Below are 14604 nucleotides of genomic sequence, written 5' to 3'. Positions count from 1 at the left end.
CATGTTAAAGACTAGTGACCCTCCGTGTTGAGGGGTACCCAGGTGATGGTTGACATCCACATGAGCAATGGGCTCGTGTGACTGAGTATGCCTAGCCTTATGGAGCATTTCAAAGAGCTTTCACGCTACTCCTGGAAGATTTCATTCTTCATTGCTATCTTGTTATTCTAAGCCTCCAGCTCTTCATCTTTAGCTTGAAGAGTAAACTTCTTTCATTCATGCCTTTGCTGCCTCACACTAGGCATAAGATGAGTGTTGTTTTGTGTCATATGGCTTCCTTCGCTCCCCATGTTGGAGAAGGATGCTTAGTTAAAGGAGAGTGTACGAACGATGGAAACCAGCTTAACAAAGCTAGAGAAAGTAGGAATAAGTGTCTTTTCCCACAGATGGCGCCAAATGTTGATGCACAAATCAGTGAAGACTTTGGAACAACATAAAGTGTCGAGTTTGTTACCTTCACTCGGTTGCTCCGGTCACCTAGTGAGGATAATATATGTAAAGGGATAGAGATAGGAAAGCAAACACAAGATGTACGTGGTTCACCCTAAGTTTGGTTATGTCCACAGGGTAGATAAGTTCTCATTAATAGTGAAGGGTTTACACAATACATATGTTCAAGCATAATCATCATTAGTGGGTTCTAATGACTAGTTTATGTACAATAATGGCATTAAGGATTAATTGTAGGAGAATGGTCTCCTTTTATAGTTGAGGAGAGTTTTTAGCTTTTGCCCACGATCGATGTGGGACTCTATGAGCTTTATTCTGACATTGACATGTGTTGCGCTGTGATTGGCCTCTTGGTTGGAGGGAAACTCTTGTGCTTTGGTAAGGGTGCTTCAGCATGAACCCCTCAGTGAGTCCTTGAAGGTATGATGTTGACTGGTGCTTGGTAGTTTCGGGATTGGTCAAGTATGGTACAAGTACATCACAATAAACACAAAGGAGTATCCTCTACAAAATTTTGAAGTCAATGTGCTTCTTATCTAGATTATCAAGTACACTTCTAATTAAGGACTGATTTTTTTTGTTGTCACTGCATGTATTACCACCTATGTACTTTGACTTAACATTGAAAAAAAAAATTCAATTAATTAGCATCATTGAATTCATCTTATACATGCACTATTCTAAAAATCCCTACCTAGCACCACCTTGGTGGGCCTAGGCGCAAATAGTAAGATACGAGTAAGAGTTCTCACATATATTTTTATTACTAAGAAATAAGGGTGGGTTCAAAAAACCAAAAACCGAAAACAGAACAGAACAGAAACCGAAAAAACCGAACCGAACAAAAAAACCAAACCAAACCGAATTCTTTTGGTTCGGTTCGGTTCGGTTTTAGTGATCTAGAAACCAAACCAAACCGAACAGAACCGAATTAATTAAATTAATTTTTTTATTTAATTATTTGTTTTGGGTATTATTTTCTAAACCCAATTTGTAAGTTAAAATGTGCTAAAAATATTTAAAAAAAGCCTATAAAAACTCTAAACCCTAACCTATTATTTCTCCCCCATATAAGGTTCCGGAACCAAACCTCCTCCTGAAGTACCTACATCCATCTCCATAGCACTGTCCACTTCTGCCCCAACTTTCTTTTCTAAATCTACTCTCATATAACATGTAACAGAATCCATACATTTATTTCGGGTAGATTACTTGGGTAATTTGTGATGGAAAAGAATCCAACACACACTAAATAAATCCACCCACGCATAACCTTTACTAATCAAGTTGTCAACATGCAGTTACAAGCAAACAACCCTAATCTTTGAACAACATCATACAATTTAACTTTTCTAAGTCATTTGTACGATTTTTGTGTTGTGAGGTTGTTAGTTTGGACTTTGGAAGACTTGATTGATGATTTTAGTTCAACTTTAAATGTTTATTTTCATTGTCTTTGATTCTAGTTAGAATGTTTATGTTATGATTGTGTTGGATATGTTAAAATTTAAAATTTCAATGTTTTTCATTTTTTGAAAAAAAAAAAACAAAAAACCTAAACCGAACCGATTTAAACCGAACCCACCCCTACTAAGAAACCTACAGAAGCAAGAATATGAAGGGGAAAAGGAAATCCTACAGCTTGGATAACTTGTGTGTCCATGAGACAAATCCCATTTGAGTCCATCGATATGCACAAGCAAGTGTAGCAAATCATATAGATAAGCCCCTATCTGCCAGCGGGCCAATAGATAGAGTGTGTTAAATGCGAAAAAGATGGATGTCTGAGCGGTTGAAAAAGTCGATTTTGAAAACCAAAGTATTTATACAAATACTAGGGAGTTCAAATCGTCTCCATCCACGAAGTCAAGCTATCTCTTGCGTAAGCTATAGATATGAACGAATCAGATCAACTCGACTGAATGAGTAGCTTGTGTTATGATGTTGACAGAGCTTCTTGTGTTATGATTTAGTTATGACTTTGTCTCCCTTTCATTATCTTCCGCTCCCCTTGTATAGGTTTGGGTGGATTACATTTGGGAGCTAAGCCGAAGATCTCGGCAGTCTTGCCCCGATTAACCCCTAGGCATTTGAAAATTAGGAAAATGCGCCTAGACCTACTTAGGCGTCACCTAGCTCTCCAAGACTGCCTAGACCCGCCTAGATCGCGACTCTCACTTAGATAGAAAATTGATAACTTTCATTTTATATATTTTTTTTCAATAAAATGTAACAACCTTGGATGAACACTCATACCTGTACTTGAAACCGACACAGGTCGGTAGGTAGAGAACACCTAGGGGCGCGAGACAACTCTCTCTAATGAACTCGGCAAAATAGCCCTGTAACTTCAGGAGAAGGGTTCTTGTTCCCCCTGATCAGTCCATACTATATACCATATATTTTACCTTATTCTTAGTTCTAGTTTATTGGTTATTTTTGTAGAACTTTGATACTTTGTTATGTATTTTCAATGTAGAACATCCGACTTCCTCTAGAGAAAAAAGTGATCAAACAGATGAATTTTGAAGTGCTTCCAATTGGAGGATGTTCATGAGTCTTTCAAGATGTTTGTATCAAAATTCCAAATTTTTCTACCAAGCCTTTTGATCGTGGCAATGAAATAAAGGCCCAGCGCGCAGTTTTCCTAGATTGACGTTTTTGGACATTTTGGTTATTTTGAAGGTCAAGATAGCATATTTTAAGGATGAATTCTTCTGAGGATTTGTTGGGGACGACTTAAGATTTCAAAAGAGACCTTTTAGGACCAAATCAGAGTTGATTTGGTCTATCCAAAGTCTGATTTTCTGAGAAGTTCGAATTTCAGTTCAAATAGGAAACTTTTTATTTCCTAGTTATCTTAATATATTATGTTTCCTAGTTTTTAGAAGACATTTTCTAGTAAGGATTTTATTTTTTTAGTAGTATAATAAGGCTTATTAGCCACTATGATTTAGAGGGTACGCACTATTTTGCAGAATTTCAGACTTTTTTTTATTTTTTTATCCATGTTTTTATAATAATTTGTTTCATGGTTGTTCATAACTAATTTCCGTTTGCTAGGACGATGCCTTGAGCCTTAGCATGAATATGTAGTTTTTATTTAATTGCTTATGATATTATGCATGCATAATTTGAATTATTAACCATTGTGTTTAAACTGCCTGTATAACTTAATGCTTAGCTACCATTAGGATGTTTAGATAAGTAATCGGATGCAATTTGGCAAGAATGCAACCAGAGGATTGAGTATTGCTTCTTGTGGTTGATAGTTGTAATTTTACTTAGGGCAAATGTCACGTCTTAAGGGTTGCATGATTTTTCAAAGGGTTTTCACAAAGAGTAATGAGTCATGCATCTTTATATTTGATCTAAATGCCACAGACGGATTATATGTTTGATATATGTTCTAACTTGAATGCCACAAATAGAATATACATTAGGGAAAACCTAACTTTCAAAGTTGCATGGGTAATTCATAAGTAATTAGTAAATCTACATAGGATTGTTAAGGGGACGACGGAATCCTAGTGCTTTTCCAAATTTATTTCTCAAAACATTTTCTTTTTTATCTGATTTCTTCTTAATTGGTTACTAGTTGTTTTTCCTAGATTACTTTTATTGAATTCGTTTTTACTCTATTCATATTAAAAAAACAACCTTTTCCAATCTTTGTTTTCAAATAATTAACTAAGATTTTAGTTTTGCATAAATTATTTTAAATAATCCCTGTGGAAAAGACCTTACTTGGGTCGTTTATACTACAACTATCTTTTCTCTTGCAAGTATTTTTAAGTGTTTTTATCCCTACTTTTGTAAAAATCTTATCACCCCCTGTTTTCTGTATGTTCTTATACTTTATAATCTGTATGTCATGTTATTTAGCAATTTATGTATCCAAATGCAATCATATATTTTTTTTTTTAAAGTAAAAATGGGCACTTATGTATACGATATATAATGAATTTACTTAAATCTGCCTTGTCCACCTAGGCCCCTGCCTTGTTCCCGCCTAGGCGATAGGCCCCAGCTTACCACCCGACTAGCGCCTAACGTCTTTTATAGCTTTGAGTACATGTGGACGCTCTAAACTTGAATCAGACAAACCAATGACTATGTACATTCAATTCATATGCTTACTTAATAATCATCACTGTGTTTAATTCAATTCTACCAAATCTACCCACACTTTTGTGTAATCATTTCTTTCAACATAGGATTATTGACCCCCACAATTCAATTGGCATCATGTGAATAAGGAGTTTCTCCACTTTGTTTTTCTCATTCTTCGTGTGTCAAATTCTTAGTCGTGTTTTGAGAGTATGGAATAGATAAGGTTCGCCAAAGCTGGAAGATTGCAATGCTTCAACTTCGGATTGTAGATTTTTAAATCCTCGGAGATAGACACCTAATGATTTACAAGCAAAAGAGTAGGGGGAAATTCTGTTTTTAAGACATTGCATTTATGCAAGCCTTAATCTTCAAGTTTGTCAGTATTTCAAGTATTACATTAATCTTGTACATAATTGATGTTGTGATTTTCTTTATGATTATTATTAGAATTCTTGTGAGTAATTCTTTATATTTTCTAATTATCGCATAAAAGAATTTTTATCTTTATTATTGCAGCAATATTAGAAATAAGAAAATAATACAAGGATTCCATAATAATCATAAAGAAATCACAACATTAATTATATACCAAAGTAATATAAACAACATACAGGGAAAGTATGACACACCCCGATCCTAGAATCAAGGCGTGATGGCCGTCACGTGAGCGTGACGTAGCCAAAAGTGCGACACGGAAGCAAGATATAACAGAAATATGAAGGAATTTAAACCAACCACTAGCAGAATAACCTACTAGCATACGAGAGAGAGTTATAAAGTAAAACACACGAATTCAGAGCGTAGGTATAAGTGCAGTCAAGTAGGACCATAATTAAAGTACAACACCTGTAGGTGAGTCCTACATGCAGAACGTCTGTCAGAATGCCGAAAAAGACCTCGTGAGCCACCAACTGTTAACTAGAACCTGGAGGGGTGCAAAACAAAGATGAGTGGGTCAGTAAAACCAAAGATTTTCCAAAAACATTTCATTTAAAACGTTTCTAACCCCTCACCGTAAAACCTGTATACTTTCCCAGAAAAATAGTATATAAACATACATATACATATATCATTAAAACTCAGCTCACCATCTATCAACATAACATCTCAGAAAGAATATGCCATGCCATGCCAAAATATAATATGAATGCATCAATATAACTCAAGTGAAATAATAAATCAACCGAAGACCCTACATTGGTCCTGTACGGCTGATTCTATAGCTCAATATCCCATCCAGCCGGAGTCACCAACTGTGACCTGTACGGCACTACACTGCACATAAGTCGGAACTACCTATAGTAGTCTGTACGACTAAGATGGTGAAATAATACGCTCTAGTGCTTCTCTCATCAATCATCTGTGCACATAATCTAAGGTCACCCACCAGTCGGAACCCCTCTAATGGTCTGTACGACTGGCATGTCGGAACCACCTCTAGTGGTCTGTACGACATCCACCTACTTGGATCCAAGGCGAGCGTGCGGTGTGGTGAATACTATAAACACTAATACCAAAGGTGCAGTTTATGAGCTCACAACGCAATCACATCATCATTCATTCATATAAACCATATAAACTCACCTGATACTCACATGTGCGTCCACGGCACCAATTCACACATATATATGCATCAATTATCAATTCATAACTCATAATATGCATGCATGGCATTTTAGAAATATAATTTCATATAAATGCATTTTCTGGGAAAAACAGTAGTATATAGGTAATACGAAAACAAAACTGCCCACTCACTGATAAGTCGATGGGTCGTAACCCCCGTGACGTCCCTGGATGCGCTGGTCCTCGGGATAGGTGTCGCCTATATGCGAAACAACTATAAAAACATTAATTTAAACACATAACCAACCATTCGAAATAACTTCTCATACGATGTTCAATTTGGGTATATGAATATACCACATTAACCTACTCGACGTCACGGACGTCGAGGAATTTTTTAGAAAAAATTTTAGGCTTGCCACGCGCCCCCACGCGCCGTGGGTGGCACGGGTCCACGCACCCCCACGCGCATCGTCTTCCTCAGCCAGTCGCCGGACTGGTTTTTCCGGCGAGTTTTGAATTTGCTTGTTCTCCTTCATTTCTCAACCATTTTCTTCGTATTTTATGTCAAAATGAAGCCCCAAACATGTAGATTCACGATATACTACTTTAAAGCTCTAAAAACAACTAAATCTCACCGGGAAAATCCAAGAAAAACCGACCAAACTCGAACCTAGTGATCCCGACGTCCAAAACCTTCAAATGAAGCACTCCGAGCTTCCTTGGGACCTCACTAAGCTCACTATAAACTTAGAATTCCCTAAAATGCAACATTTCACGTGTGCATGAACAGTGCACATTTTCGGGGTTAGGGTTTCACGACGATTCTGAGGGTTTCACTTCCTAAAATTAGTACCAATCAACTCAAAACATCGCAAGGATAAAGAATCTTACCTTGTTTGCTTCGATCCACGGAGTTTTGGAGGAATTTAGTGATGTCCGTACGCTTATGGGTGAGAGAGAGTGAGAGAATCGTGAGGGAAGAGAGAGAAAGTGATATGGGGAAGAGGGAGAGAGCAGGGAGTGTAGGTGGTCCAACACCAAATCCTCACCATCCATTTAATCCCTAACCACACAATATTTTACAAACCAATAATTTTAATCCAAAACTTATATAAAGTTAATCCAAATAACGTCACACACACATACCTTAATACCCGCTAAGGGTAAATCCGTCATTTCACGTCCCCAATTATAAAATCCCGGGACGGGCTGTGACAAAGTAAAAAAATAAAACTGGCAAACTTGGAGATTGAAGCTTGCATAAATGCAATGTCCTAAAGACATAATTTGGTCCCTACTCTTGTGCTTGTTGTTGGGTAAGTGTCTGGTTCTCAGGATTCAATAGTCTATAATCTGAAGAAGTCGAAGCACTGCAATCTTGGCTAACTTTATATATTTCGTACTGTCAATACACGACTCAGAATTTGACAAAGAAAAATAAGAGAAACGGAGTGGTGAAATCGTATTTCTCAATAGTAAGAAGTTACTCTAGTTTTCTACTTTGTAATGCCAATGATTTCAAGGGTTTATATAGAGCCCAAGTGATAAAGAGATGTAGCTTTTCATCTATTAGTAGACATCATTTAGTAAGGAAATACACCTACAACATAACCTTTGTAAGAAATACGGTTAACACTAATTTTCATTCAATTATTAAAGTTATATATGTGTGTGTGTGTGTGTGTGTGTGTGTGTGTGTAATATTGCATATTATAATATATAATAACAATCCCCACATGAATGAAAAATTAGAAGAATTTGAGAGTACATGTGGACGAGAGATGCATCGTGAGAGATGTCTTTTAGAGTTGACCTATCCTAATGAATACTTATCGACTTTGCTGGTCGCAATGTGTATTGGAGACATTGATCTGTTCACCATGTATACTAAACCAAGACAATAAGCAACGTAGTTCTCTATTTAATCACTTTATTCTATCTTTCTGCATTTTGCCTTCACTCAAAGATTGTTGACTGGTTCAAACTCTCTTTTGATCAGTTTGTGATCCTTGTTTTTGGTATTTAAATGCAAGAAAATTGTTTAAGTTCTTGTCTCCAAGACTTAGACAAGAACCCAAGTATGGATTTAACCTTCCATAATAACAATCCCTTGGGAAGAAGGCTAGATTCTTGTGCCATTCTTGTGGCACAAGCAAATGGCTTTTAAAACAACTTAAAACAAACAATATGTTGGTCTTGGCCAATAGTGGCACAGGACCATCATTTTCACAAGAGAGCCTAAGAGCCTACTCAAAGCTTGACTAAGACACCTTGAGCGAACAAGAGTTCACCACTCACTTTCAAAGAGAGGTTGTGGGAATAGGAGTGGGCATAAAAACCGCTAAACCTGAAAATCGATTTGAACCGTGATAAAAGAAACCGTAAAAAACCAAGTTGACCAAAAAAGTCAAAACCGGGACAAAAACCAAACCGGACTGTCTCAAATAGTTCCGATTTAGAAATACTAAGAATCAGAGGAACCGGACCGAACCAGTTTTAATATAAATTATTGTTTTATTATTATTTTTTATATTAATAAGCCATCTTCCTAGCTCGATGGTGAAATGGGGGCTTGCATGACACCTCTTTGTGGCAGAAATTGTAAATTCCAGCTTGTTGACATGGTTCTAGTCTTGGTAAGGGTGCTTCGGGTGTTGATATTGGGACTAGGATTCTCTCTCCTCTTCTTTTCATCCCCTTCTATCTCTTCCTCTTACATTCTCTATTTTTTTTTTCCTCTTTCTATAAAAAATTAATATAAAATGTTGACATGGCTTAACCGTGACCGTTCAAATAGCAGGGGAGAGAAGGAGAGAGAATAAAAGAGGGAAGAGAATTCTGCTCCTTGATATTGGGAGCTAGTTGAGAGTTGGTTACTCTTGTGAAAGGTTGGATGACAATCAACGTTCTTTGCTTTCTATTGTTCAGATTGAAAAAAATGAGTTGCTCTACAAATTTGCATTCATTGGGTAGTACTGGACTAGTTTACAAATATGTATACATCATGTGTTTTTTTTGGTAATTTACACTCTAACCAGTGAAGTAAATACAAACATACATTTTTGTTCTCCTATACGAAATGGTGTTTTATTTGTGTTTGATTTTAAAAAAGGTTTGGCATACATCCTTGATGAAGATGATCCATCCATCATGAACAACTAAATCAATCTCATTCAGCAATCGATTTAAAACAAGTCTTAGCACAATAAATTTTGTTTTTTTTTTCTTCAAAAAATAAAGGATTTGGAAATATATATATAATTTTGGTTGAAATCATACACCGGCATGAACCGAACCGGAACTGCTGTAAACTGATCTATAGAATTTTAATAATAAATTTAAGGAGAACCGATATTTTTCTATTTCGATTTGAGAGTGGAACTAGGCCGAATCCCTTATGTGTGAAGATCCTGCATCCTAACAAAAGTCCCTCACAAGAAGAGGAATAAAAAACTGACTTTAGCCCTTGCTTGTTTGTTTGCTGGGCTTTGCCCACCTCTGTACCAAAAAAATAAAATAAAAAATAAAAAAAATAAATTCGCGAAGTCAGCCACAAATGTGATGTGAAATTCCGGAGTCCCTAGGGCAAGTTCTATGAAGGTGTGGAGGATGAAGGATAAATTATGTCATCCTCCTCCTTTAGGTAAAGTCTAAAAAGTGGTACGACTGTTTTTTGTGCAGTTTAACGCGGAGAACCATTTTATATATATGGGGAATGGAAGTTGTTGCTCATACAAAGAGAAGGTTTTTTACAAGTAGAGCAGGTTTATCCTAAATATTCTCTGCGAATTCTGAAACACCAAAAATAATTACTATTTTTTTGTCAAAGCAAAAACAATTACTTTAGAGCTATTCGTTGGGAGGATGGCAATTTATAATGTCATGTACTTCAACAATCAGCAACAGTTGTTCGTCTATGTTAACGTTGCAGCAGCATTGACCAACCACTGTCAGGCACACCGTAACAACATTCTTGCGTTTGCCATTTCGACAATCCTGACTTTGGTCCAAATGAGATATCCGCAACAAGATCTCTTTCAAACAAACCCCACACTCACGATGATCACCATCTCGAGTGTTCTTGCTTATTGCTTTGCATTTACCTTAATCGAGTTGCTGCTACTATTTACGAGCAGGGACACCGCTACAATTAGTACTAGTACATATCATCTTACAATTTGTTGGTGCCGCATGGCCATGATGGTGTTTGGTTCAATCTCAGTTGCTTCACTTTTGTGGCTTCTGCTTTTCCACCACCCCAGTTCTTGGGGACCTGTGATGTATCTAATCTTGTGCTTGGTTTTTCCGGTGGTTCGGCATTTAGCCAGGAAAGCGGTGTTGCCGATGGGTAACCTACACTTTGAACTAGGCCGGGGTCTAAGGACAAGTCGACTCTTGCCCCTCACCACAACGGATTTGTCTTTAAGATAATCAGAACGTCGAACAACTTTGTTGTTTTGACATGGAAGTTATTTGGTGTAAATCCAGCTTTTGCTGTAAAAGTTACTTTTTAAGTGCTGATTTTTTTTTTTTTTTCCTTTTTTAGGTCAATTAATTTCTAATCTATGTTGCTGACCTATGGGTATCAATTAATGAAAGAAAGAGGCAAGTTGGAGAAATGAGATTGAAATAAGTGCATTAAACAATTTACAATTTAGGTAAATATTTAATTACAAGACATCTACAATACAAATAATTGCAGGGGATTGAAGTTTGAACACCTAAATCACTGCAGATGCAACTCCGGTGCACATCTGATGCAGGCTCGATTTTTCAGATTGCAAAGTTTGTGTTTCTTTCGATTTTTCATTTTGGAAAGACGGGAAGTTACCTTGATAAGCTCAATGAAGGTAATCAGATGACCCCATGGATGAGGCTGGTTGACAGATTTGCTTCTGGATAATTTCATGCTGAAGTAAAAAAATAACTTCAACAGTTAGAAGATGCAGCTCAATCGTAAATTGATATGAAAACAATCTAAGAACATGCATTAGGGGATGTCCCCGTAAATTTATCAACAAAAAGAACGGACGGCTATCATAGAGCAAATATGAAGCATCTAAGTTGTCTCACCTGGTTTCAGCAAACAAGTACAAAACAATGAAAGAAAAGTAATGGGTATGGGTGTTTGGATAACGCAGTTGGTTCGCGATAGCATTTAGGAAAAGGTAGCGCCCTTCAGTACCTAGGTCCACTGTCAGAGTCTGAAAAATATCCAAAGCAGCACCCACCAAACTGACGGTCAATGCAACAGTTTGGGTAGATTGCGCATGAGGCGTTCTAGCCTGAAGCTGCTGGATAGCCTGTAAAATCAACCCCAAATACAAGCACCCGACTGTCCGCAATACTCAAGTCAAAACCATCTCTTGATACAGATACAGTCATGAAGGCTTTTAGCTTTCGGATTCATAAAATTATGCCCCACTGCATCCTTACTCCCTCTTAGTGAAGCACAACGGTAATAGAATGTGGCAATCAAGAAATCTAGCAAACCAGTGAATTTTTATAGTGAACATTTATGGAAAGTAACGGATACATGTAAGTTTCAATACTACATAACAAGGACTGATGTTAAACAAAAAAGCATTAGAACAGTTGGATCTCGTAGCACAATCCAGCATAAGAATAAGCACCTGCATCCCAACATAAAGCACAAGGGAGTTGATCAGGGGTACATTGTAACGAGTACCAGCTGAGGCAGCTTCGTTTGGTAAACGAACCAAATTTTGCATCAGTTCAGTCAGAAATGAAGAACCCTGTTGCCCTGTCTGTAAATTATTTTGAAACAATGTTTAAGCATGATAAAATATTATAACAAGAAAACCACGATGGGAAATAGTAAAAGATTATTTAATGTCAAAACAAATTAGCAGGTGACGAGTGAAATAGTAAAAGATTACTGGCCAAAAAGTCCGCATACCTTGAGGTACTCATCCACATCAGCTTTCATCTACTTTGTAACATAATAATTAGAACGCAGGGAAGAATACATCGTCAGAAAAATAATAGGAACGCAGCAATTGTTCTTTGTATCAGATACATCACGTGGTATGCCAACAGGTGTTACAAATGTGCCCAAATTATAACGTGTGTAAAAAAACCTATAAAACAGGTAGGCTATACAATGAATTTTACCAAAAGAATCCCAAGAAATTTACTGTAAGTGGAAATACCTTGCAACTTACATGAGCTAGACTTCCTGCCAAACTAGCAACCATCAAGTGAGCTGCCAATAATATTCTTGTCTGATCGGATTCCATGGCATAATCCTGCCACCACAAGTAATGAGGAGATGTTGGATGAAATAGTTTCTGTTCTGTAAAACTTTTAGGTTTTAGCCACGCACCCAAACCAAGCTTTACCACGAATCTCACTACAGAAATATAATCCCCAACACAACCAATAGCAACAATGCAAGAAATGAAAATAGAGCACGGTAAAACAGATGAATCAGATCTACATTACGATTCTTACTTTTGACATCCAACGTATAAAAATTCTTTTACAGCATAAATATTCTCGCAACTTGGTGCCCCACATGACATGAAAACATAGAGGTGAGGTAAGCTTTTCCCAAATGGTTAGTTTGTAGAAATTTTAATGTAGGGAGTGTGGCACTAATCTTAACAATAAAGAAAAAAAATCTACTGAAAAACATTATGTGATACAGAAGAATCACAGCACTGTAACATTATTTAGAAAGAAATAAAAACACCTATAAATGTTCTATTCAAGCCTGATGGATGTCCGAGACATTGGAGTGGCAAATGAACATCAATGTCAACTCTTGATTGTACTGACCTCAACCTGATTACATACAGACTAAAAGCAAGAGAAGCAAATCAATGTATAAAATATTGCAATGCAAATTAGAAATGAAATAGCAATCACAAAAATTATCTTCAATTCCACCAAGACGCCAATTACAGATGGAAATGCAGTATTAGACCCAAAGTGCAGAAATGTTTCCTGACATTGTACATTTTTATTTTTATTTTTTATTTTTTTGAGAAGAAACGATAACAATTTATTAAAATAATAACATGAATTACAAAATAGTGGATAAGAAATCCACCATCCAGCAAAACTAGCTAAGACCTCTCAAGTAGAACTATTTAAAAGTAACTAAAACTGAACCAAAATCCTTTTACGGCTGCTAACATATCCCACGCTATATGAGAAAGAGAATCCCTGAACTCATTCTAAACTGATGCCCAGAGGGCTGCCCTGTACCATACTCTACCCCGTGGTTCTTCTACCCCCACTCCATTATAATCCTCAAAAACTCTTCTATTATGCTCCAACCAAATGTTCCAAAAAACTGGTACACTTGGTATTATACAAAGAAAAAAGTGCTACCGCAACACGGATATCAATACAAGCAAGCACGTCTAACAAGATTGACTAGATGAGGAAGGGATGTCATAGAAGCTGTAGTATACAAAATTAGGGGCACAAAGTTGGTGTCATCAAAGAGCAATCAGGGACAAGAAATATTACACGAAGATGACAAGATATAACAGAGAACACAACAGTAAAGATGAATCAACGACCACCAGTAACGAGAATTAAAACCTCAAAATACGAGTTAACTTACCTTTAAGACAAGCTCTTTAGTTGTCTGGGTAGCTATAGAAACACTGCGCTGAACGATACCAGTTACTATCTCTTTGATAGCTCTGTCCATTGCAATTGGAACCACCCTGCAATATGTGAAAAGAAAAATGACCAATTCTACCAAAGAACTGGCTAACACATCATGTAAGGAAGGGCTACCAAAGAACCTCTCAAAATGCAAGTGCAATCCCAAAGCACTGAGCTTCGGGTTGATAACCACGTGAGTTGCAATATTAGATATTGGTGTGGGAAGCTGCAAAAGACCAGACCAGAGATCCAGCCAAGAAGAGGATCAGGGGACGAAAACTAACTACAAGGTAATTAATTCCTAATAGAACACATACACACGCACATAAACATCTCATACAAAAACAAAACATTGAAGTGCATCTGACTAAGAGAGAATGGTGACTGGGATGGAGTAGTTGGTAACAGTCCTTGAGCAGGAATCTGATCAGGAAACGCCTTTTCATTCTCGATTAAGGGTGCCTGCTCATGGAAGGAACCTCAAAAGTGGGAGCCAAATGCACCCCTCTGTACTTCTTGTCATCGATGCAGCTGAGGAGAGATATGGAGAGAGAAGAAACTGAATTTGGTGAAAATAAGCAATTGGATAGTAAAAGAGAAAGATGCTTTAGTACTGCTTTGGTTGAAGTACTTTTGTAAAACGTAGGTATCAAAAAAAGTTGAGCTCAACAAAATGTTTGGTAAACATTTTAAAATAGCTTATTTTCATAGTTTTGGGTGAAAAAAAAGATTGAAAACGTGAAGCAGCAAAAATGAGCTTATTCTCACAACTCAGCAGAAGAAGTTTTTTTTTTAAAGTACAGCAATACCAAATCAGCCCTAGCCTTT

At 36.9% G+C, this 14604-nt stretch overlaps 2 protein-coding genes across 2 annotated transcripts in view; both read right to left on the bottom strand.

Annotated features, from left to right (window-relative positions):
* The window catches only part of LOC108170489 (uncharacterized), a 42149-nt gene that overhangs the window by 27239 nt on the left and 306 nt on the right, over positions 1-14604 (bottom strand). The window lies entirely within an intron of this gene.
* LOC139187704 (uncharacterized) lies at positions 1506-14249 on the bottom strand. The gene is made up of 10 exons (XM_070825063.1): positions 14149-14249; positions 13917-14002; positions 13730-13835; positions 12306-12401; positions 12053-12082; positions 11766-11900; positions 11206-11435; positions 10964-11042; positions 2090-2183; positions 1506-1609 (listed from the first exon to the last, which is right to left on the bottom strand). Exons 3-10 carry the CDS (start codon positions 13817-13819, stop codon positions 1506-1508), a joined length of 858 nt encoding a protein of 285 aa, XP_070681164.1. The 5' UTR covers positions 13820-13835; positions 13917-14002; positions 14149-14249.

This window comes from Malus domestica, chromosome 07, assembly GCF_042453785.1.
Source record: "Malus domestica chromosome 07, GDT2T_hap1".
In the NCBI taxonomy this organism is placed as follows: Eukaryota; Viridiplantae; Streptophyta; class Magnoliopsida; order Rosales; family Rosaceae; genus Malus; species Malus domestica.
Note: the sequence above shows the minus strand (reverse complement) of the source record. Positions and strands in the feature narration are given on the sequence as shown.